Source organism: Equus quagga, chromosome 5 (genome assembly GCF_021613505.1).
Source record: "Equus quagga isolate Etosha38 chromosome 5, UCLA_HA_Equagga_1.0, whole genome shotgun sequence".
In the NCBI taxonomy this organism is placed as follows: Eukaryota; Metazoa; Chordata; class Mammalia; order Perissodactyla; family Equidae; genus Equus; species Equus quagga.
The window spans coordinates 15,122,093-15,146,447 of record NC_060271.1 but is presented as its reverse complement, the minus strand read 5'-3'; the positions used below and the strand labels follow the sequence as shown (position 1 = coordinate 15,146,447).

Below are 24,355 nucleotides of genomic sequence, written 5' to 3'. Positions count from 1 at the left end.
ATGTCTATTTGTGACATCTCTTTTTTGTTCCTTATTTCCTCTTTTCTTGACTTCTTTTGGATTAAGTCAGATTCTTAGTATTATTTTCATTATCTTCACTCATGTCTTATTAGCTATACTTCATTGTCTTATTTTTAGCAGTTTTTCTAAGGTTTACAATATGCATCTTTAGCTTATTCCAGCTTATACCTTAAATAATAACATAGCACTTTATATATAATGTAAGAATAGTACAATTGTATACTTCTATTTCCCTCTCTATTTTTGTGCTTTTATTGTTATACACTTTATTTCTGCATATTTCAAACTCCACAATACACTGCTATTATTTGTGCTTTAAACAATTATTTTTTAAGAAATTGGAAAATGAAAAAGAATTTTTTTATATGCATGCCCATGACATTTCTGGTTGTCTTCTATTCCTCTATGAATATTGTTGTTATTTTCCTTTGTTCTGAAGAACTTCCTTCAACATTTCTTATAGGGCAGGTCTTCTGGTAAGGAACTCTCACTGCTCTCGTTTCCCTAAAAAATTCATTATTATACCTTCATTCTTGTAGGATATTTTCACTGATTATAGAATTCTAGTCTGATTGAAAAAACTAGAGAAGGATAAGGTTTATAAGATAACAATATTAAAACTACAAACAGACCAACTCTATACAGTGCAAGACCAATTCTACGTGGTACAGAGTTAATATCTATTTGGGTAAGGAGACACATTTTCAGACACATATAGATTAATTCTTCTATATGTGTCTTTATAAACCTACTTTAACTATAAAGACACATACAGATTTATTCTTTCAACACTTTAATGAAGCTCCATTAGCTTCAAGTTTACATAGTTCTGATGAGAGGTCTGTGAATATCATATTTGTTACTTTGAACATAATCTCTTTTTTCCCTTGATGTTTTTATCACTGATTTTCAGCAATTTTATGATGATTTGCTTTGGCATCAGTTTCTTTACATTCACATTGCTTGGGCTATACTGAACTTCTTGGATCTATGAATTTATAGTTTTCACCAAATTTGGAAATTATTTACCATTAATTTTTCAACTATTTTTATGTCCCTCCACTCCTCACTCTCTGAGACTCCAGCAAATTGTATGTTGGATACTTGCTTATCCACAGGTCACTGAGGCTCTTTTCATTTTTGTTGTCTTTTTCTCTCAGTGCTTCAATCTGGATGGTTTCTATTGAAATGTCTTCAAGTTCATTGACATTTTATTCTCCAGTGTCTAAAAAGCTATTAATCCCATCAAGTGAAGTTTTTATTTCATATATTTTTTATCTCCAGAATTTCCTTTTAGTTCTTTTTTACATCTTCCATTTCTCTCATTATTTTCATGTTTTCCTTTAAATTCTTTAATAGATGAGTAATAGCCATTTTAAAGGCCTTAAAGTTAATTCCATAATCTTAGTTATTTTTGCTTCTGTTTCTATTCATTGATTTTTCTCCTGGCTATGGGTCACATTTTACTACTTCTTCAACTTCTCCGTTTCTAATAGTTTTTATTTGATGCTGTTCATTGTGAATGTTTCATTGTTGAGTAATGAGTTTTGTTTTCTTGCTTTAAAAGGTGTTGGGAACTTTTCTATTAGGTAGTTTAGCTACTTATGGATCAATTTGATACTTTCAAAGCTTGTTTTTGACTTTTATAAGGATAAAGCTAGACTAAACTTACCCTAGAGTAACATTTTCTCTAAGGCTAGCTTAGTCCTATTACTAAGGTGTAAACTTTTGGGGGTCTCTACAAAATGCCTTCAACAAGAATTCTCTACTGTGTCTGGTCAGAACTCACTTTTATTTCAGTCCTGTACAAGTTCTGGGAATTGTTCAGCTCACACTTTCTCAAGATATTCTTTCAAATAGTTCCCCTCTCTTGCTATCAGCAAGAGACACGAGGGGATTCCAAGCACATTTCTGGTTTCTCTTCTGCTCCTTTCCCTTCTCTTTCCTTCCCTTCTCTTCTCTTTTCTTTCCTTCCCTTCCTTTCCCTTTCCTTCCCTTACATTCCCTTCCCTTCTCTTCTCTTTTCTCTTCTTTTTCCTCCTTTTCCTTTCCTTTCCCTTCCCTTCTCTTCCCTTCTCTTCTCGTTCTCCTCTTCTTTCTCCCCTTCTCTCTCTCTCTCTCTCTCTCTCTCTCTCTCTCTCTCTGTCCCTGTCTCCCTCTATGTCTCCTCAGCCAAGCACACTGCCATGTTCAACTTGGATTACCCCTCCCTGAATACTTCAGAAACTGTCTCCTATCAGAAATTTGGGTCAACTGTAAGGCTCATCTCATTAGATTCCCTTCTCTCAAGGAATCACATTCCACTGCTGCTTGTTAGCTAATGTCTGGAAACATGCATTTTGTCTAGTTGTTTGCAGCAAGAGGGCAAGCCCAGTCCCAGTCACTCTATTGTGGCCAGAATTAAAAGTGTTGTTTTATTTTTTTACCCTATATTTTGCTTCCCCAATCTCCTTACCCAAACAGATATTAACTCTATAACATGTAGAATTGGTCTTGTACCATATAGAGTTGGTCTGTTTGTAACGTTAATTAATAGTAGTATATAAACTCTAGCCTTTTCTAGTTTTTTCAATCAACATTGTTTTTAAGGTCTGTCCATATGGCGGTAGTGCTGTACATCGAGTTTGTGGTTCTAGCTGTTGCATAGTTGTCTCAGCAGCACACTAGAGGCATCTCCTTATTCATCAAGATCTTTTGCATGTTATGAAATAGTTTCAATTTTTACTTGCATAAAAGTTTCATGCATTCTTTGTTAGGTTAATTCCTAGATAATTCAGTTTATTGCTAACGTGAATGGTATTTTATTTTCTATTATATTTTCTAGTTGATTTCCCTGGTAGCTGGGTCTCTGCATCTGATCTTAATTGAGAGATGACCCAAAGATTTCAAGAAAAGTCTGCAACCTCAGATACTAGATGAGAAGGACCAGGGCCATTACATTCTTCAGCTCTCTGGTATCTCTCAATACATATTATCTCAGAGTTTAGAAGAAGCACACTGACAGCCTGGAATGACCCGAGGTAAGCAGAAGCTAGCCCTAGAGAGTGACCAAGCTGGGCTGAGCTGGGCTGAGCTGTGATATGTTCAGAGCCCATATCAGGGCACCTGGGAAATATAAGAATGAGGAGCTGGAGTGGAGAAAAGATGAAGCTACAGACATTCTGACTCCTCTTCCTTCTAAGCCATAGCCTAGCCCTAGCCCTGTGGAGAATGAGGGCTGATGGACCACTGGACCCAGGCTGAAGAAAGCTCACTTTGGCAAGGCAAAGATACAGTCTTGCTAGCTGTCCCAAAGCTAACAGTGTGGCTTCTTAGCAAAATGAAGGTTTGCTTTCTTCTTAGCCTTAGGAAGGTAGCGAAGACTTCAGGAGCCTGAGTCTTGATGGGAAAAGGGACCCAGGCATGGCTTACAATGACAAGGAACAAAGCTGCTTCTGTAGTTCAGCCAGGTATGATAAAACCTGTTTCATTTCTGAATGATATAAGGGTTATGTAACGATGTAAGAAGAAGAAAATCACAGTGCCAACTGGTCAGACATCCAGTCAGACAGAAAACATTTATCAAACACTTACATCTGTACATATTGTACTGGTAATGCAGAGACAGATCAGATACATTTCTTGTTCTCAAGTAACTTAGATATAAATAAATAAGTTTAGTGAAGTATTTTAGTATCTATAGATTTGGGATAGAGCATGACACAATGAAAAATTGGACTAGGGGCTATAGAGTCTAGAAAGTTTTGTGAAAGATTACATGTGAATTCATCATAAACAGTGGGTAGGTGATCCCCAGACAGACAACAGGGGAAAGAGCTTTCCAAAGCGAAGGAGAAGGAGCTAAAACAAGGAGTCATGAAATCACCTGCTGGGCTCAGGAAACGGCAGACATGTCCGCACAGCTGACATGTTTAGCACTGTGTGCCCCAGACCTAAACACATCCTGGAACACACCGTGTCATGAATGAATGAATGAGTGAAGGAAGGAAGTACATAGTGGGGAGGAGCACAGGCTTTGGAGTCAGTGTTTACTGAAACCAGGGGTGGCTCCTTTCTTTATGCTAGGCCTACAATTGGTTCTTTTAAAATAAATATGATGTGGAGGCCTGCCTGATGGTGTAGTGGTTAAGTTCACACTCTCCACTTTGGCAGCCTGGGGTTCACAGGTTTGGATCCCAGGTGTGGACCTATGCACTGCTCATCATGCCATGCTGTGGTTGGCGTCCCAATACAAAATAGAGGAGGATTGCCACAGATGTTAGCTCAGCAACAACCTTCCTCAAATGAAAAGAGGAAGATTGGCAACAGACGTTTAGCTCAGGGCCAATCTTCCTCACACACACACAAAAATATGTGAAATATCTTTTCACAGAAACAGAAAGTAAGACAATGGTTGCCAGGTGCTGGAGGTTGTTGTTTAATGGGTATAAAAAAGTTCTGGAGATTGGTCTCACACAATGTGATTACACTTAACACTACTGAACTGTGTGCTTAAAAGTAGTTCAGATGGTAAATTTTATGTTATGTATATTTTACCACAATTAACAATTTTTAGTATAAACTATAAAGTCCCCAAGTTACTCAGATTAGGAAAAGCTTATTCTATCTATATTATCGCACGGGTGAGATCAGCCAGAACGTTATCTCAGATATGAAACTTCCACTGTTTTGCGAGATAGACACAAGAGGGTTTCAATTCCTGGCATCTGCTTTAAAGTGGGAGAGCTTTCTGACTCCTTCCAAAAGCTTTTTTAGGAAATGATTGGTCAAGGTGAGGTCCAATGATAAGTCCACTACCTCCTGCGTTTCCCACTGGACTGCGAGTCCTCTCCTGGCAGCTGAAGGGCGGTCCTAATAACCAGGCTTGGTGCTGACAAGGTGAGCGGAGCGCCGGAAAGGACGGCAAGAGAAATAAGATTCCGGGGAACGCTGTTGCCTGGAGACGGCGTGCCACACTGTTGCTCGGAGATGGCCGCAGACCCTGCACTGGGCGAGCGTCCAGAAGGAGCGGGACCCGACCCAGCAGGGCCGAGGCCATGGCCGGACACCAAAAGGAGAAGGTGGTCCCAGATGAAGTCCATCAGAACCAGATCTTGAGGGAATTGTACCTCAAAGAGCTACGAACCCAGAAGCTCTACACACAGTATCACGTGAATCCCCTCCGCAAAGGTGAGCGGCTCTGCCGAGTGGAGGAAGGGTAGAGAGGGGGCGCGGCCCTGGGGGGAGGAGCCCTCGGGGCGCGGCGCGGAGCGCAGTGGGAGACCTGACCTGGGCTCCATTCCTAGATTTCAGGAATTATGACTTTTGCGGTGGGGGGCGGGTCTCGCCCCACATCACATCAAATATATTACATATATTAAATGCACCCACACTGCGATTAAATATTTTTGTTGCAAGAAAACCGAAAGAGTTTTTATAATTTTGCTTTTAAAACAGTTACATTTTTCAGGGTTTTATGTTTCACTTTGTTTTGCTTGTGTTTCGTTTGTTTTTAGCAAATAAGAAGGGTTTTTTTAAGGCTTCCGATACTGTCTTAGGCCTTCGGACAGGTGAGGGCTTGTAGTAGACCCCGGCCCACGGTGCCCCCTGATGAAACGACCCTACCCTCCCTTCTCCTCACTGTGCGCATTCCTTCGGCGGTTTCTTGTGGTCCTGGAACATCGGCTCCCCTTGAAGGCCACTGAGTCTCAAATGGAGCCCCAGACCCATGCGCCCAACTGCCTCCCGGCTACATTCCCCTGGACAACCCATAGGTTGCTCAGAAGTTTTTCACTGGTCGGAGTTTGAGATAAAAATCCCTGGAGACCACTGGTCCCTTCTGGCCTCTGCTCATTTCCTACTACTCTGCACCTCGCTCACTCCGCTTGAGTTACTCTGGCCTCCGCGAAGTCACCAAGCTCACTCTCGGCTTCCTTCCACACATCCTCACTTGGCGTGTTCCCTGACTTTATTCAGGCCTCTGCTCCAATGTCTCTCCTCACAGACATCAGCCACACTCCCGCCCCACCATTAACTCTCTACCCACGTAACCTGCTTTATTGTTCTGCATCTCACTTACATTTCCCTGATATTATATATTTGTTTATTGTCTCTCACCAGAAATAGAGTGGAAGCTCAGGGTGTACGAGAACCTTCTCTGTTTACAGCCCTATCTCCACTGCATTCGAAATTACAAGCAGAATGGATGTTTGTGGATTCTGCACCTCTGTTATCACATGGCCTCCTGGGTATATATCCATTATCTGCTTAACCTTCTTTGGCTGCCTGGGATGTCTGCATCCCTGTAGACAAGCACTGTCCAAGAGAATGTTTTGTGATGGTGAAAATGTTCTTCTGTGTCTGTGCTGCCCCAAATGGTAGCCATTAGCCACACATGGCTATTGAGCACTTGAAATGTGGCTAGTGTGACCAAGGGATGGATTTTTAATTGTATTTAATTTTAATTATTCAAATTTAAGTGGCCACGTGTGGCTGGCGGCCACTGTGCTGGACAGTGACACTCTAGATTGTGAGGTCCTTGAGGGCCTCATTGCCTAGTGCCCAGCACGGTACCTGACATGTGACAGACACGCAGAAGATGCTAAATGGATATCTGGCCTAAGGTGGATCTTAGAGAGGGCAGGGAGTTACTGTTTTAATGTGAACCTGCAATGCTGTTTTTCTCTAGTGCACACAATTGCCAGAAAGCCCATGTCATGGCACGATAACCTGGAGGAGCCTGCAGATGGTAAGTCCTGGGGTTCGAGACTGCCATTGAGATAGAGCACAGACAGGCAGCTGGCTGGAGAGAGCTCTCAGGGTGGTGTTACCTTGGGACAAGTATCAGTCAGTCCTCTGCTTGGATGATCTGAAAACTGGAGTCATTCTCACCAAGCTCACAAGAGGCTGACATATTCAACAATACTTCTGGTTTATTAACTGTCAAGCCAACAAAAATGTTTCTAATGGTCTTAACACCACACTGTATTCATTCATCAAACTTTTAGCTGTTACAATCACACATTTGGGAGTCATACTGAGTTCAAATCGTGGTTCTACGGCTCACGAACTATGTGAAGTTGGGCAAGTTTTTTAACCTCTCTAAACTTATCTCTTGGGGTCATTGTGAGGATTAAGCAGACTAATGCAAGTGCTTTGAACAGTATCTAGTACATGGTGATCAGTAAATGTTAGTTATTATTATTATTTTCATTAGTACTATGTGATAGTCCCTATCATGGGCTAGTGGGCAGGGATCTCAGTGAAGGAGACAGACAAGCAAATAGAGACTAAGATTGGGATGGCAACAGCATAGGCAACAGGTGACCAAGTCAGACAGTGGAGTTCTGGGAAGTCTTCTTGGAGGAGGTGATAACAGGGTGAGGTAGAGTATGTCAGGTGTAGAAGACTGAGAAAGGACATTCCAAGTTATGTGGAAAGGCACAGAAATGAGAGACACCACCGTGGCCCCAGAACTGCGAGTCATTTGGTGTGGCTGCAGTATGCAGGTGGATGGGGCCACGTTGGGGACTGAGGGAATAGAGATGTTTGATGGAAAATCTAATCCTTCCTGGGAAGCCGCTGCCCTTCTCCTCTGCCTTCCTAGAGTAGAATTTGATAGAGTGAGCACGTAGGACATATGGGAGGACGGGTGTGCAGTGTGGGGCAGGGGGCGGGGGGAGGATCTTATAGCCCAGTGGAGACAGACAGACGAGGGAATAGACCCAGAGAGAGTGTAACCAAAGAGGTCCGACCATCATCTGTAGTGAAGTGACCTGCCCAGCTAGAGTAAAGGATGCGAATTGGGACCTGGTAACTGCTACCGCTAAAGAAAACAACAGGTGGTGAAGGGCTTGAAAGCTGAACAGAAGTTCACCACCCGGGGCCTTGTCTCAGGGGTGAGCTTGGCCCCATGCCAGGCCCTTTATTCACATTCCTTCTTGCATTCTCAGTCATCTTGCTGATCTAGATGATTTCCTCCCATTTTACAGATGAGCAAAGCGAGGCCCAGAGAAGTTAAACCATCCAGCAAGCTAGTAGTGGAAGGGTCAGGAATGTCGGATGACAAAGCCTGGGTTCTTCCCATTGTCAGACTGCCTCTCTCAGATTAAGACTTGACAGGGTAGAAATTGAAAATGAAATTTTTTTTAAGTCCTTAAGCTGTTGGAGTTACAAATATGCCTGGTGTTGGCAGCCATACTTATTTCAGTGCAGAAGGATCTGACCTCACTGCTTATTGCCCTCCTCACTCTCTCTGCTGCAGCTGCTTTGGCCAAACCTGCTCATGCCTCAGGGCCTTTGTTCTCCCTGCCTGCCTGCGGCGTGCTTTTCCTCTGCCTCTTCCTCAGGGCTGGCTCCTGCTTGGCATCCAGAGAGGCCTCCCTTCGCTGTCCTTTCTCAAGTAGCCACCTTGCCTCCGCATGCCCCTTTGCCTACTCCCTTCTTCACAGCTGGCATCGCTGTCTGCCGCATCGGGTTTGTTTGTGTCCTTGTATATTGTGTCCCGTCCCCCCACCTAGACCACGAGCTCCAGGAGAGCAGGAACCATGTCTGTCTCAGTCTGCTCTGTCTCCAGGACCCACAGATGTTTGTGCTCAACAAATATTTGTTGAAAGAGGAGTGGAGGAACGAGACACCTGTGTCACGAGGCCTAGGCAAGCCTCTGAGGCAGGTGCTCCGCCTCTAGGGAAGGACGTGGCCAGAGCAAAGGGCACAGGACCACCTGCAAAGACTGACTCCGTGACTCACGCCTCCTCTCCCAGCCAGGTTTCTGAATCTTATTCACCACGCTGCCCAGGGACCAAGGAAGAAATACACGGAGACACAAACTGAGAGCCAAGAAATTGGATGGGACTCAGAGCCCTTGGTAAGTGTGGCTTCTTGCCTGAGGAAGCGCAGAGGCAAGGCAGGTGGTGGCCAAGAGAACAGAGTATGGAGCCAGGCTGCCTGGCTGTGAACTCTGGTTACCACTTATTAGCTGTGTGACCTTGGGTAAGTTGCTAAGCTCTTTCGTGACTCAGTTTCCCCATTGTAAAATGGAGACATTACACTACTTACAAGGATTAATTGAAGGAATATTTGTAAGGGGCTGAGAAGAGGGCCTGGCACGTGGTAAATACTGTGTGAGTGTTGATTAAACAAAGGTTGCTGACGGCAGACTGCCTGTTTGCTCCACCTGTTATTAGTAGGGTGGTCTTGGGCTGTCACCTAACATCTCTGAGTTCTGTCCCCTTATCTGTAAAGTGGGAATGTGAGCAGCAGTGCTCCACTTGACTCGAAGGGCACCCCCAGCTGCAAGGAGTCTGTGAAATGTGGTCTTTAGCTCATTGTCACCCTAAATGCTGCAGGGCTTCTGTCACTAAGGAAGAAATGTAGAATTTCAAATAGACAACTTGAACTTCCTGTTGCCCTTGTCTTAACTCTGATTATGTCCAGCATCACATAGAAGGTTTTCATTTTGAGGTAGTCCAATGTGCCAATCTTTCCATTATGATTTTGTGCCTTGCTTGTGAAAACCTTCAGCATCCAGAGTTACAAAATGACTAACTTTTCTTCTATATTTTCCCCTAAGTTGTTGTGTTTCTTAACACTTGGCTTTTAGTCCATCTGTATATTTTGTGCATGATGGGAAGTTGGAGACACTGTTCTTCAACTGTGTCGGAACTTCCTTCATCACCTCAAAGGCACCAAGGTCTTGCACACCCTGTAGCTTTACGTTTACTGCTTCTGCAGCCCACCTCCTGACCGCCCCCATACTCCTTTGAGACAGCGCAGGAGTCACTTCTTCCATAAAGTCCCATTAAGGAATGTCTCTCCCCACCCTCCCCACCAGGCAGAGTTGGGCACTTCCCCCTTGTGCTTCTCTAGCATCGTGCGCCGCCTCCTGCTGCTGCAACATTCAACTCAATTCAGTGTATCAGTGTAACATGGTGACTCTGGCACCAAACAGCCCGAGTTCAGATCCCAGCTCCACCACTTTGACCTGAACCTCTCAACCTCCATTTATCCACCTTAAAATGGGGAGGATAATATTGACACTTGAAGGTTTCTTGTGAAGATTAACTGAGACAATGTATATAAACTACTTAGGACAATACCTGGCACATAATAAGTGCTCCATAAACACGGCTACTATGATGCCAATGAGGAAGAATGGAAAGGAGGGCACATGGCCCAACCAAGGACCAGTCAGATGCTTCTCCTGACAGCTTGGCTTGATCTCCGTTGTCTTCACCTACGAATTGTCTAGTGTGCTCCCTTCCCAAGAACTCCCCATACCCTGTAGTTCTCCTATTTCTAGGCGCCTGGCCTTCTCACCATTTGTACAACTCTAGTCTGGGGCGCGTGGCTCTGCCACAGGGCTCCTGCACAGAGATCGGAATAAACGGCTCAGTAAGTCAGGTTTTACCAGTAAGGAGGAGCGCAAATAGCTGCTCGTTTGCAACAGCTCCTCTTCAGATATGGGACATGGCCTTGGCGAGAGGAGACTATAGGAGACAGGGTGAGGATTCCAGCAGGAGCCCCCACCGCTCACACAAGGAGGACTGAGCCCAGGAGGGAGAGGCACAGTTAGAAAGCTGGGAAAGAGATAAAGGCTCCAAAGGGAAAATGAGGAGGATGAGGGGAGGCAGGGTTTAACTTATAGTGAATAAGGGAAGGGAGAGGAGCGTTGTGAAGGAAGGAAACTTACCTGAAGTTAAAAATCATCCAAGTTAGATAATTAAGCAACTTAGAAAAATATTACAAAGCACAAGGAAGTTAACTCACTATTCTTCATTTTCTTAAAGAGTAAAGGCCTGGCGCCCACAGGTACAAAGTGAGTATGGAAGTGTTGCATCTTTGACCAGTACATCTTATGGCAGTGTCACCACGCCGTTACAGGAGGGACAAGTATGGCTTCCCTGGCCAGCCCTGCCCCGCTCGGACCTTCCTGCGCCTTGCAGATAACCGACTGCATCTGCTCCCAGATCAGTCATCACGGAGTTGCAAAGGGTCTGCAAATATGTCCAGCCTGTTCATTATAAATCTGGGGACAATGCCATCAGATGGCACTGGTGGCATAGTAAGAAAGCATACCCAAAAACGTTAGATCCACGTGTTATGCAATCATAAAAGGTAATTAAGCTGGAGTTTCAGAGTGATGCGATTAGGGGCAGAAGAGGCTTGATCAACCCCAACTTCACTTAGGGCTCCCTGCTGCGTAGTAAGACTTTACTCCAGACAGGCAGAGAACCCCCAACCCCATACTGAGACACTCAATAGATCCCTCTCAGTCTCTGGTCTCCTAGTAACATTTGATAAAAATGTATCCTTTAAGTTGATTTCATGGTGTAGCTTCTATAAGATTTATGTGTCAGAGTGCTCACTCTTACTCCCTTCTCTGTGTAACTACTTCGACAACGTTCGTTCTTTCATTCAGCCAAGATGTAGAGTCCCTAGTGTGTGCTGGATACTGTTGTAGGTGCTGGGGATAAGCAGCGACTGAAACAGACACAGCAGCTGCCCTCATGGAGCTTACATTCCAGTGTGGGAAAGAGTCCTTGGGCAGGGCCTCCAATTTAGGCAGTGGGAAAGGGAAGGCCAGCAACTTTGCAGAGGCTGTTCTCATTCAATCCTGCAACTCTTCTGATGTAAACGTTGTCATCTCCATTTCACAAACAGGGTTGAGCAAGGAAGAGCACCAGAGGCCACACATCAGGAGACTGGGGCCTGATTCGAGCCCAGATCCATCCAACTTCAAACCCAGGTCATCCCCTCTTCCCCACAGGCTTCTGACGCCTGTATTCTCCTCTTTAGGTCAACCCAGAGCGCAATGACCGCAGGCTGAACCACTTCAGGGTCTACAATGACATCACTCTGTACAAGGTGAAAATGTGGAGCTTAGGGGAAGATGATCGCCACAAGTAGTGTTCCAGCAGTGGCGTCAGTCCCTGTCTTTAATGCCCAAAGTGTGTGCTGCCCAGAGAAATAAAGACTACTTTAAAGCATAGGTCCAACTTTTCCTATCCTGAGTCTCACATTTCTTTCCGCCCTAGTCCACTGGTTCAAATCCTTAATCATAAACTACGGGGAGAATTCCAGTTAAAGATGCGAAACCAAGTGCATACAATATCTCCTCTGCCGTCTCAGACCCAATAAAAGATAATAAAGGGATAAAAAAAAAAAGGTATGAGCCCACAACGGAGAGAAACATTAAAAACCAAGAAAACCAAAGACATAGTTAGAGGATGGAAAGCTGATGTAAGAGGGGGGAGGAAACACAAAAGGCAAGTGGAATGGGACACCTCTGAGCATAGAGCCTGTGCCTCCTGGGACTATGGAGAGAGGTTCAGGACTCTGAGACAGAGTGGGGTGTGACGCAGGGCTGAAAATGGACATTGGTATGGAGTTTACAGGAAGTCCCACCGCACACACATCAGCAGCCAGACACTGGAGGTTTATTCTTGGAGAAATGGGAAAAGCCCAGGGCTCAGGGACACTAAGTGAAACATGGGGTAGGAGTGAGGTGTGAGGCTGAAAACAATCAATGAAAATCTGCAAAAGGAAAGTTGGACCGCTAGCCCACATATATTGCATTTTTACCCTGGATTTGAAGCTGGAGTGTTCCTCTCTGGAAAAGCAAAATGGCTCTAAAGAAAAGACCGCCCCCAGAGTACCATTTGAAGGTTCTATAAAGAAAGAGCCAGGGAACTTCCAGGCTGGTGAATACATGGAGGTGCTGGGAGAGGGTGTACCCAGGGCGGGTATAGAAGCTCCGCGCACCCTCCCTCCCATGACTTGCTCTTTGGTGTCTCTTCCATCTGGCTGTTCGTGAGTTATGCCTGAAAGGGTGAAGCCATATATTGCTGAGACCACTCCTGCTTTTGGGGAACCCCCCATCGAATGGAAGCCTGCAAACTGGAGTGGACTCGCCCTGGGAGACATTTTCATACAATACGATGGACTAGACTAATTATTATTGATGATGTCAGAATCTAGAAATGTGCCAGTATCTCTTTAACTATTAGAATCCTTTTGCTATGAGAGATCCGTGGTCAAAGACCAGGCAGGGGGGGACCTGTGATATCATAGATATTTGGTCTCTGTCCCCAGTTCCTGACACAGAGCTCCCAAATCCCCTGTAATTTCCTTAGTGATACCCGTGATAGGAGCGCCTTTTGTTCTAATGAGGCGACTCTTAGCAGCCTCTAGATAGATTCAGGACATGGGCTGCTCGCCAGAAAGACCAAGCCTCAATCAGAAACTTGGAACTTTCCACTCCACCGTCCAATCTCTGGGGAAGGTAGAGGGGCTGGAGATTGAGTTAATCACCAATGGCCAATGGTTTATCAATCACACTACATAGTGAAACCTCCATAAAAACCCCTAAACTACAGGGTTTGGAAAACTTCCAAGTTAGTGAACACATCAAGGTGCTGGGAGGAGGGCATGCGTGGAGAGGGCGTGGAAGCTCGGTGTGCGCTCCCCCCACCTTCATTTTATGGTCCTGCACTACTGTGCATAGCAAGGACTCCCTCATAGACTTTTTTTAGATGACTTGAGGAGAAAGTAACAGCTTTCTCTCTCTTTTTTTTTTGGTGATGTTAGGAAGGAGGTGAAAGCAGAAGAAATGTAGTTGCTCTATTTAAAGGAACAGACCTGCAGGAGCACAATGACCACTTTCAGAGCTAACAACATTGTGATGAAAAGAATCAAGGACCTAATCTATTTTATAATTTACACCAGATCATAAAATTAGACACACAGCTCTGTATATCAACTAATCGTTTTGTGCTCTCCTCCCAATATTCATGACGACGAACAAATTTGTAAAATTTTGTCAATTAAAAGCCCTTACTGCTAAATGCACAAGAAAATGAAAAAATAAACATTTACTTAGTAGACTATAATTTAAAACATTAAAAACATTGAGAATCAAGTGCTTTACTTCTTTGTAAAAGCTGTGCCTGCCTTTTTCTTGTACATGATATGGAGCAAGTACTTCCTACGCCTTGGCAAATTGTCTTACTCCTGTCTAAGTTTGGATTCACTTCCAACACCTCATCATTTGTACTTTCAACATCACGAAACATCTCCAAGAGTCCCTTCAGTGTGCAGTTTTCTGCCAGTGTCACTTCCTCCGGGACACTGTCATCTTTTCTTCACTTTCCTCATGACATTGGTCAGTTCACAGTCACTCCTTCCCTGGCTGCATTTCCAGGCTTGAGAGTAGCAGCAGGGCCAGCACCACTGCCTCGTCAGCTGCTTCTCCTACAACTCTATTTGTGTGCTATTCAAATTTTACTTCCAACTTTATCACTTTTCATTTCACTGCTGCATTTCCATCTTTGCTGGTCAATTCCCTCAATTATACTTCTGTAAAATGCCATGTGGGTCTATTGCTGGGAGACAAGGCGGCCACACAACTGCACTGTGCCACCTGTGTGTGCACCAAGGAACGGGGCAGTGAGCAGTCACGGACAGACTTTGAGAGAAGGGACGATTGGTCACTAATCATTATGCATCTATTATTTATGTAGTGATTCGTGGACTAAAGGGCTAGCCGCAAAGTTTCTACTTTCTGCAATTACTCAGTTAATAATACTTTGGGAACTGAAATGTGAGGTGTTGAGAAACTGCTGTTAATGAACTGCATGCACCTTGATGACTGAAATCCACGCATACTGGAACCAGGCAAAGCAAGAACAGCCTGTACTCTGTACTGGGAACTGCTAGGTTCCTACCTATCTTTCAAGGCAAGGAATTGCATTTTAAAGCAAAAGGAGGATAATACTGCCTGCACCCTGACTGTGCGTTATTTTGAGGGCTAGAACAGGAGAGGAAGTGATGTAAATGAGCTCGAATGCAATTAAGGGAACTGATTTCAATTGCTATACAAAAAAGAAAAAGATAAAAGCAAGGAAGTTATATAGTTTTCAAATCTTTTAAAAGTACTTAGCATTAATAATTTACTTTTGGCCTTACCAGTGTGAACAACTGTTAACCTGTCTTCCCCTTTCTTAAAATTCTCAATAAGCTCCACACATAATTCAAAGTGCCTAACGGATTCCGAGACTCCATATTTGAATTACTTTACACTACCCCATTCACTAATATTGTACAGATTGTCAGAGACAGGCCAGGGTAAAGTATTTTGGTCTTCTGAAAACATGACCTGTTTGCTCAGAATTTTAATTGAAACTAATTTACAAGAAATTCCTTTTTTTGTGCTAGAAACTCAGTATATGAAACCAGAAATGTGCTTTTTCAAGTACCAATGATGCTACCAGAAAGGAAACAATATGGAAATCAGTCATTTCTTCTGGTTAAGAATATATAGTTCTCAGATATTTGTAGCCTCAGTTTCTAAACAAGAATGGAGAGAGGGAGGAGGGCAGGTAAACTGACTTCCCATCCTATCCACACAGAGGAAAGCCCAATGTGTAAAGTGGCCTGCCCACCCATGCCCAACCTATGCATAGCTTCCAGCCAGCACGTGAGTCTCTCAGTGTGTACCACCGAGGATGATCAGACATTAAGGAAAGCCACTCCAGCAAAATAATCCTACGCAGGCATATATGCTTATTGCACAGCAGGCAATGTTCTAAGCATTTCACATCCATTAACTCAGTTAAGGCTGACAGGAACCCCATCTGGCGGATTCTTTTATCATGTTTATATAGAGATGACAAAGCACAGAACTGTCTTGACCAAGGTCAAACAGCAAAAAAGTAGAAGAGCCAGGTGTCTTGCCCAGCGGTCTGGCCCCAGAGTCCGTGCTCTTAACTTCCACAGCTCACCATGAAAAGGGGAGACCAAACGCACTGGGAGGGGCGGGGGAAACTTGAGCAAACCAAATGAAAGGAACAGAAAACTCTTTAAAAAACCAAAACTGTAATTCATATTCTGAGAGATATGACTTGACAATATACCTAGAGTAAGAGCAAAATGATATGAAAAAAGGGCAATTAGAGAATAAAGAACTTGTCGGGGGGCCGGCCCCGTGGCTGAGTGGTTGAGTTCACGTGCTCCGCTTCGGCGGCCCAGGATTTCACTGGTTTGGATCCTGGGCATAGACATGGCACCACTCATCAAGCTATGCTGAGGTGGCAGCCCACATGCTACAACTAGAAGGACCCATAACTAAAATACACAACTATGCACCGGGGGGGCTTTGGGTTGAAAAAGCAGGAAAAAAAAAGAAGACTGGCAACAGTTGTTAGCTCAGGTGCCAATCTTTAAAAAAATAAAATAAAAAGAACTTGTGGGGGATAAAATGAAAAATGAAAGCTAAAATAAGTATTCAATAAAATGACTAGAAAAAAGAATCAACTCTTTCCCCTAAAGTAGAACTAAAATTAACACAAATTTAGAAGATGGGCAGAAGTGGTTCAAAATTTGACTACCGGGGCCGGCCAGGTTGCATAGTGGTTAAGTCCACGCACTCCGCTATGGCAACCTGGGATTTGTGGGTTTGGATCGCAGCTGCAGACCTACACCACTCATCAAGCCATGCTGTGTCAGCGTCCCACATACGAAACAGAGGAAGATTGGCACAGATGTCAGCTCAGGGCCATCTTCCTCACCAAAAATAAAAAACTTTGACTACCAGAAATTCCAGAATTAGAACAAAGAAAATAAGGCGGAGGTTATCAAATAAAATTTCCAGAACTGAAGAACCTGAATCCTTCCAAATACCCTAATCAAAGAATGAAAAGAGGCCCACACCAAGGCATGTCATCACGGAATTTCAGATCGCCGGGAGAAGCAAAACCTCCAGAGAGAAGAATGAGAAGGAGAATGGTGCTGACTTCTCAGTGACAACACAAGAGGCTGCGAGACACAGCAGCAGCGCCTGCAACACTCTCAGGAAAAGTCACAGCAGCCAAACGAAAGGCAACTGCAGAAACGCAAGGAGATAAATTCACCTTCTGTGTCCCCTTTCCTAGGTAGAAAGTGGTATATGGCAAAAGAAGGCATAGGCTAAGACTGGAAAATACGGCATCCAGAAAATAGTAGATCCAATCTAGAAGGTCAAAAAGAGACAGGGTAACGGCCATATGACAGGTGGATAAATGATGAAGCATCTAAGAAAAAAGAATAATGCAGAAGGAAAATTAGGCACATAGAAAAACAAAAGGTGATAATCAACTCAAGGAAAAACCAAAAGCTGTACCACAAAGGAAATTTTATCCCAGCACAGCTAGCCCTGCAGCAAATGGGATTTAAATAATCATAGTGATATAAACGCTGATTACTGATTTATCCAAAATCATGACACCACTATCCGGAAGGAGGGGGGAGAGGAATTGGGAGGGGTATAAGTTACATCTTCATCCATCATAAAAGGAAGCCGCCTGGACTTGAAGTCTAAATTATTATCAATAAATAGCAATACGATTTAATATGTAAAAGTAACTTCTAAATCTTTCAGTCCTGAGTTTTTAACCAAGAATATACGTCTCTTTGAAAATTTTTCCTTAGTTTATTGACAGAATTTTTTATAAAAAGAAACCAACAGAAGGGAGCCCACTGCATCATGAAATCCCAAGTCTTCATTCCTTTTTCTTGCTTCTTTGTTTTCAAAGATGCTGCTCAGCGTGCTCTGCTCTTCATTTTCTCTCTTGTCCGTTTTCCAGGTCTCTTCTACAGAAAGAGAAACACCACATGTGGTCACACAGCAGCATGGCCTTCTGCCCAGGGTCAGGATGCACAGGGAAAGAAAGGGAGTAGTGGGTGTGGGTGGGAGAGAAGGCAGATCCAGCCCCTCACCGGATCCCCGGCTCACTTACATTTGACCCTTTCTTTCCAGGCCTCTTGAGGCCCTTGCCATGAGCTGTCTTGGCCCGGAAGCTGGATACATCATCGTAGCTCTCACGAGTGTTCCACTTGGAGCCTTTCTTCTTTCCACCATAACCAAACTTCTGGTTTTTATAGCGTCTTTTGGCACTGGGCCTGGAAAAGCAGCAGTCTTACAGCTCACCCGCCAGCAATGTAAATCCTGACGGGTCTTATGCCCCAACAAGAGCCCCAGTTTCTTGTCTTTATGCAAAGCCCCTTAGATGCCACTGTACCCAGAATCTCATCCTTAGCCCTACATTCCTACTCTACAAGCTCCCCAGGCAAGCTCGTCTATGTAGGGTTTTAACTACCACAGCAGGAAAACCGACAAAGCAAGAACCAGGAAAGGACCCACATCTATCTGTGGCTCACCACTGACCTGTGGAAAGCATTCTATTTTAACTAAATCTTGCTGAACTTATCCTCAGTTGTTTCTAGTCCTCTCAACTTATTACATGCAGTTAACATTTAAATGTAATAAATTTTAAAACTGGTCACTCTACGGGAATCTCAGATTCAGCACGTCACCTCGCTTCCTAGACTGGCTTCACTTCCAGGATGTGTGCCTGACTTGAGGCTGGTGGTGCCACCATCTGCTCAGCCACCCAGGCTAGAAACCTGGGAGTCAGCCTTGGCTCTTCCTTCTTTCACTCTCTACACCCAACCCAATTACTGAATCCTGCTAATTTAACCCCGTGAATATTTCTTCATTTTCTCTTCGCTACCCCCATTACCACTTTCAGGTCATTATCACTGCTCTCTGAACTTTCATAATAGCCCCCTAATCAATTTCCCTGCCTCCCTCAAGTCCATCATATACACAAGGACCACTGTAATCTTTTAAAAGCATGAATATGACCTGCTCATTATTTCGAGTAAAGCCCATCAGTGTCTCCCACGCCTACTGGATAAAGCCCAAGCTTCTCAACCGGGCAAACAAGCACGCGTGTGACTCGGCCCAGGGCCCCTCTAGCTACATCTCACCCTTCTTGCCTCACACTGAATTCCCGGTGATACCAAATGTTTGCTGTTCCTCACACAAATCTGCTGTTCTCATCTCTATGCTTTTGCTCATTCGTGTTCTTCCTTCCTCCGCAAACCTCCGTCTCTCCTAGTCTCCTGGTTAATTCTTACTCATCCTTCAGACTCAGCTGAAGCGGGACCCTCTTCCAGGAAGCCATCCCTGGACCGTGTCAGATATTTCCAAAATGTGTTTCCATGCTACTCCCCAAATGCCTCTATCATAGCATTTACTATGTCACACAGATATTATCATTTCCCCAGACCTGGTGTCCAGGAATCCCTTTTAATCTTCATACTACTATGAGGCACAGATGAGGAAATTAACATCTAGATAGGTAAAGTAACTTGCTCAAAGCTCCCCTCCCAATGAAGGGCAGAGTCTGGATCTGACCCCCAGGTATGTGCTCTTAACCATCACACTGTGAGACGGGAACCAAGTTTTACTGAGTATTCACTCAAAATATGCCAAATCCGTAAACCACCTCACTTTAGTCTTCAAAGGCTAAAAGGACTATCCCACGGTCCTGTAAGTCTTGGCCACAGGCAGCAGCAGCTACAGTCTCTCAACTCTGAGGCCGCTCCTTGTGGAGGTCCCTGCTGTACTTGGGAGCTGCTGGCCCTGGACCCATCACAAAACAAAACAAAACAAAAACACTCCATACCCCTTCTTCATCTGCTGGCCTTTAGCTCCTTCCTTCTTGCCACGGGCCACAGGTTTCTGATCTCCCTCAAGGAAATCCAGTTTATCCGAGAAACCTGGGAGGAAAGAAGTACTTTGATCAGTGCCATCGCGTTTTAAAAGCTTAAAGTTCAAAAGAAGGGTGTTACTTACTGAATTGATTTTAAGAGGCACATCTTGCTCCCCACACCATCCCAAACCTCAGCTCCAACAGTTCCCAACCAATCAAGGCTCCAGGGGACTCTGTGTTAGAACTGACCCTAAGGGACCCAGTACTGCTGCTCCCTCCATGCTCAGGAGGGAGATATACTGACCTTTCTGGTATTTCTTAATAGCATTCATCATATGCGCTTTCTCCCGCTGCCTCTTCTGAAGAACCTCTGTTTGGACCTGGGGACATGGACACAGGACTGTTATACCCATTCCAGACCATCACGGCCAGTGTCTACACTCTCTCAGGAACAACACTGTGATAATACCACCACTGCCGTACTATGTGCCAAAACTATGCTAAGGCTCTAAGTATATTCTCAGTTTATCTTCTCAACAACCCAGGGAAGTAGAAATTCTCAACACCACCAAAAGTGAAGCACAGAGAGGTTAAGTAACTGGCCTGAGTCACAAAGCGAGAAAGTGCAGAGCTGAGATTCACACCCAGGCAGTCTGCACTCTTAGCCCATTACACAATCCTGCCTACAAAACGGTAGCAAATCACGTTTACGTCTACATCCCATGGTCCCCATTCATTACACTTGGGCAGATTAAATATCTAACCTACTGTTACTAGGCATGAAAGTACCAACTGAAAAAAACAATCCCCCCAAAAAACAAAAAAGAAAAAAAGCTTTAAGGACAAAAGGAGATGCTTACATGGTAAGGCAGGCTTCCTCAGTCTCAACACTACTGACAGTTTGGATGGGATAATTCTTTGTTGCGGGGTGGACAGCATGTCCTGGGCATTGTAGGATGTTGAGTGGCATTCCTGCCCTCTACCCACTAGATGCCAGTAGCACACGCCTCACCAAGATATGACAACCAAAAATGTCTCCAGACACTGCCAAATGTTCCCTGGTATGCAAAATTATCCCAGCTGAGAACCACTGTGCTGAGGTTTCCTCAAATTAGAAACATGGAGCTAACAGGCCCAACCGAATTCTTTGCTTTTGATAAATCGTGTTAAACCAACTGCCCATGTCTTTGAGTTGATCTCAGCCATCGACCACCAGATCAATCCAATAAGTCGACGGCTGCCCTTCTGCAGAGGACAGGATGCTAATCTACTTTTACTCTGCTGGGGATTCAAATGTGGCCTGCAGCTCAGCACCCCAGATCACAAGTGTTTATGTCCAAAATGTTGACAAAGGCTTAACACCCATGCTGATCCTCCTTAGACTCATTTCTTCCCATAACCCTAACTTTAATTCCTATAATCTTCTTTCTTGTATGACCATGAAATAAAGAAGAAAACCAAGAAAACTTCCATGGTATGCCTGCTCTGGTTTTACATTAGAACTCAGGCATTCATAGTTTTCAAACACACAGGTGCCATTTTTTCTCTCAGATGGGATGACAATCAATAATACGATTCCCTTGAGGACTTTACAACCATTTAGGCCAATGATTCTCAAACCAGGATGCATGTCAGAATCATCTCTTTTGGGGGAAGGGAAGAAAATATACACAGATTCCCAGAGATTTTGAAGCCTAGAAAGCTGGTTTGAAAAATTCCCCCAGGTGGTTCTGCTGTGAGGTCAGGTTTGGAAATCACTGATGTGGACCCAACTCTTCACTGTACCGACGTGCAGAATGGAGCCCAGAGAGGTGACGGACTCACCGGCAGTTACCACACTACTTCTGGTGACACAGTGGTGTCAGGAAAGACTGCTCAAGGAAAGACAGCACACACCCCACTGTGAGATAATAAACACACGAGCAAACACAGAGCATGGAACCAAATCAGACCATGGCAATCTGGCCTGACAAACACACCCGGTCAGCCCACTCCAGCAACTTCCTTCTCACCTTCTTTCCGTATTTTCTCAATGCTCTCAGTTGCTTGGCCTTTTCCGACTTCTCCATGGCCACCTGTTTAGCCTGTAGCTTCTGTCGAATCTGAAACACAAAATGTTGTCAGCTTATGTTATTTGAATCTGAACGACCAGTACTTAGGGGGCACTGGAGCAGGAAACAGATAGTCCCAGTTCCGCAAACTGTGGAACTCAAAGGAACCTTGTAAATCATCTAGTCCAAAGCCTGTGTTTTACACATAAGGACAATAAGGCCCAAAGACTGAGCACTTTGTCCAAGATATCAAAAGTATCAGCGGTGGAGCTCGAACTGGAAAGTGGCCTTCCCACTCTGAGGGTGCCGTCTGTTCCATTATACAGAACTGTCTGCTTATAGCTTTGCCAGGAAAAACTAACTTCCCTCCATCCCTACTGTCTGCAAACTGAGGTTAAACCAGCATGCAGCCTCAGTTCCCTTCTCCAATATACCACACACACATCAAAAATTCAAACAGATGTCAGGTACCTAACCTCTTCCGTCAAACATACACATTTCAGTTAAAGGAGGAGCAGGTGTCAATGTGAATGTACAGAGATGTGTCTGGGCTCATCTCTAGATTAGCTTCCCTGCGTGCCACCGAGACAAGAAGTCCCAAAAATCCAGCTTGAGACCCAAGGGAACTATTTAAATATATCTTCGATTAGATTTTGACAATTCTCTTCTGCCCAAAGTTAACTGAGGACCAAATTCTACCTAACTCTAAATTACACTACATCTGAGGCATATATTAATCCCTCATTTTACAAAAGAGAAAGCTGAGGCCCAGAGAAAAGAAACTATCTACAGGTTATAGCCCAGACCCCTGGCAATGGTGGGACAAGAACTGTTTCTTCTACACACCATGCCATGACCATGCCAGTTAGGAAATGCAAAAGGCCATCTTTACCTCGGGGACCACACTTCTTACAGTACTTGTCCTCTCCTTGATTGTTTAAATTAGGAAAAAGTCATCCTTCTATTTATCTAATTAGTGATGACTGGCCTAAGTGTGAAGTAGACAATCGAGATAATAATTGTCCTGTGACAACTAGTTACCTATTATTGGGCTCAGGCTTTTTTAAAACATTATGGGAGATAAGCCAGCTGAATACACTTAAGGATGAAGCCTCTACTTTCCAGAGAAAACCTTGTTTCTTACCTTCTGCATCTGCTGGTCAGACTTGGCCATCTCTGCAAAATAATCATCGGGCCTCTTGGTAGGGACTTTGAGCTGACGGAGGCGGGGTAACACCGCAAGCACTGCGGCCTGGGCCTGGCGGTAGCTGAGGATGCAGGACAAGGTGTGAAAAAAGCTCCGGGAGCAAGGACTTACACTCCTTCTCACTGCGTCTCATGAGTTAGCCAAGATCAGAAAGACTCTCAACATCTGACCTCCACCAGCAAGAACAAACACACAAACAAAAACTAATAAAATCTCACTAACTCGGTATCTGGGAGAAATTTAGCTGCAAACTTTTTTTAAAAAGGGGGAGAGCATTGCTAACAAATTAGTAATTTAAAAAAATGACCACTCTAAAAGTACCCATTAACTTACAAACTAATACCAATTATTAATTCTTGCGTAGTCACTTTAAAAAGTTCATGTAAGAACCTCCCAAGTAAATGCTTGTTGCAATAACTGAATGCACAAAAAAACCTTAAAACTGCATATTTCAAAACAAACAATTTTCAATTGCGACTGCTGGACCAAGGGGCTCTTCTCAACCAGGGAAAATCTCCTAGATCTTTTTAGTCAAAAGAAGCCGTTGTCCTTACTCCCGGGCTTATAACTTCAGAAGTGTACTTTCCTCCTCTCCCTACTCTCTAGCACAGGGACCCACAACTTCTCCCACATTTGAAAACGAACATACAAGCTCATCTCCCGCTGGAAGTCATCTTCTGGATCAACAGCTTTCTGATCCTTGCTCTGAGATGTTGACTGAGGTTTACTGATTTCCGGCACCGGACCCAGGGTCACATCAAGCCTTTCAACCCATTCCAGATCCCGCTTGAATTCAGCCAAACACTGCTTCAGGCCATTCTAGGAAATTCAAACACCGCGCTCACGAGAAGGGAATAGGCCCACGGACAAAGTGCTAACCCCCAATACTCGGACAGGTAACTGTCTTGGCAACGCACAGGCTGCGTCTTTCCCGGGAGAAGAACTCAGGTCTCCTAAGCACAACAGAGCCTGATGCGCATCCCACAGCTGAGTACCCCCGACCCGGCGCCCCGCTCACCACGTCGTTCACTGCCTTCTTCGGCCCCTCAAGCACCACGTTGAGGCCTGGCTTCAGGAGCCCTCGGGAAAACGCATCCTGCAACTGCAGAACACAACCGGCGGTCAGCACCGGGCTGTAAGGAGCCCTCTCCGGCGCCCGGCCCGCGAGCTCAGCTGACACTGACCTCTCTGTCTGTGACAACAGAATCATCAGAATCCGAGTCCGAACCCGAGAGCGGCGGCGTGTCCATCTCGCGGCGCGCACGTCCGACACCTACCCGAGGGAGCGGGATGGCCCGAGGCCCGCGGGGCTGGAAAAGGGCGCCTCTCGCCGCCGCGACCTGCCTTCAGCTCCCCAATCTCCCGCTTCGGCTCCACGTGGACTCGAACTGCGCCAGTTGCAGCGCCTCAACCCGGCTGCTGAACTTTCCGATGGGAACTTCCGCTTCCGGCCGCGGAACCACACTTCCGGTTTGTAGTTGCTATAGGAACCGCTCCGGCGTTTGAAAGTGCCGGGGCGGCTTGGGATCGTAGTTGTAGTGCCGCAGGGTACGTGCGTGGTCTGG

The 24,355-nt window shown here is 44.8% G+C and overlaps 2 protein-coding genes across 3 annotated transcripts; one reads left to right on the top strand and one right to left on the bottom strand.

The window, feature by feature from the left end:
• Positions 1 to 4,883: 4,883 nt before the first annotated feature.
• On the top strand, positions 4,884 to 11,983 carry CFAP144 (cilia and flagella associated protein 144). Of its 2 annotated transcripts, XR_006888751.1 has the most exons (5): positions 4,884 to 5,190; positions 6,121 to 6,248; positions 6,689 to 6,748; positions 8,763 to 8,866; positions 11,662 to 11,797. XR_006888751.1 is itself a non-coding variant. In XM_046662610.1 (4 exons), exons 1-4 carry the CDS (start codon positions 5,058 to 5,060, stop codon positions 11,905 to 11,907), a joined length of 408 nt encoding a protein of 135 aa, XP_046518566.1. In that variant the 5' UTR covers positions 4,927 to 5,057; the 3' UTR covers positions 11,908 to 11,983. The 2 variants fall into 2 exon arrangements, 1 of the variants encoding a protein (XP_046518566.1); XM_046662610.1 differs by lacking the exon at positions 6,121 to 6,248 and having other exon boundaries at positions 4,927 to 5,190; positions 11,797 to 11,983.
• Positions 11,984 to 17,444: 5,461 nt separating this feature from the next.
• Positions 17,445 to 24,350, bottom strand: EBNA1BP2 (EBNA1 binding protein 2). Its single transcript, XM_046660135.1, has 9 exons — positions 23,975 to 24,350; positions 23,809 to 23,892; positions 23,440 to 23,609; positions 22,728 to 22,851; positions 21,545 to 21,634; positions 19,837 to 19,912; positions 19,506 to 19,599; positions 17,772 to 17,934; positions 17,445 to 17,625 (listed from the first exon to the last, which is right to left on the bottom strand). The coding sequence occupies exons 1-9, from the start codon at positions 24,038 to 24,040 to the stop codon at positions 17,575 to 17,577; spliced, it is 918 nt and encodes a 305-aa protein (XP_046516091.1). The 5' UTR covers positions 24,041 to 24,350; the 3' UTR covers positions 17,445 to 17,574.
• Between the last annotated feature and the right edge of the window lie 5 nt (positions 24,351 to 24,355).

What these genes read in the sequence shown, in the direction of transcription:
- EBNA1BP2 (XM_046660135.1), bottom strand. Translation starts at nt 24,040, where the DNA reads ATGGACACGCCGCCGCTCTCGGGTTCGGACTCGGATTCTGATGATTCT. An exon ending in AGAAGGCAGTGAACGACGTG is followed by an intron (nt 23,610 to 23,808) that starts GTGAGCGGGGCG and finishes TGAATTTCCTAG; the next exon opens with AATGGCCTGAAGCAGTGTTT. An exon ending in CTGGAAAGAAAGGGTCAAAT is followed by an intron (nt 17,626 to 17,771) that starts GTAAGTGAGCCG and finishes CTCTTTCTGTAG; the next exon opens with AAGAGACCTGGAAAACGGAC.
- CFAP144 (XM_046662610.1), top strand. Translation starts at nt 5,058, where the DNA reads ATGGCCGGACACCAAAAGGAGAAGGTGGTCCCAGATGAAGTCCATCAG. An exon ending in CGTGAATCCCCTCCGCAAAG is followed by an intron (nt 5,191 to 6,688) that starts GTGAGCGGCTCT and finishes GTTTTTCTCTAG; the next exon opens with TGCACACAATTGCCAGAAAG. An exon ending in GATGGGACTCAGAGCCCTTG is followed by an intron (nt 8,867 to 11,796) that starts GTAAGTGTGGCT and finishes TCTCCTCTTTAG; the next exon opens with GTCAACCCAGAGCGCAATGA.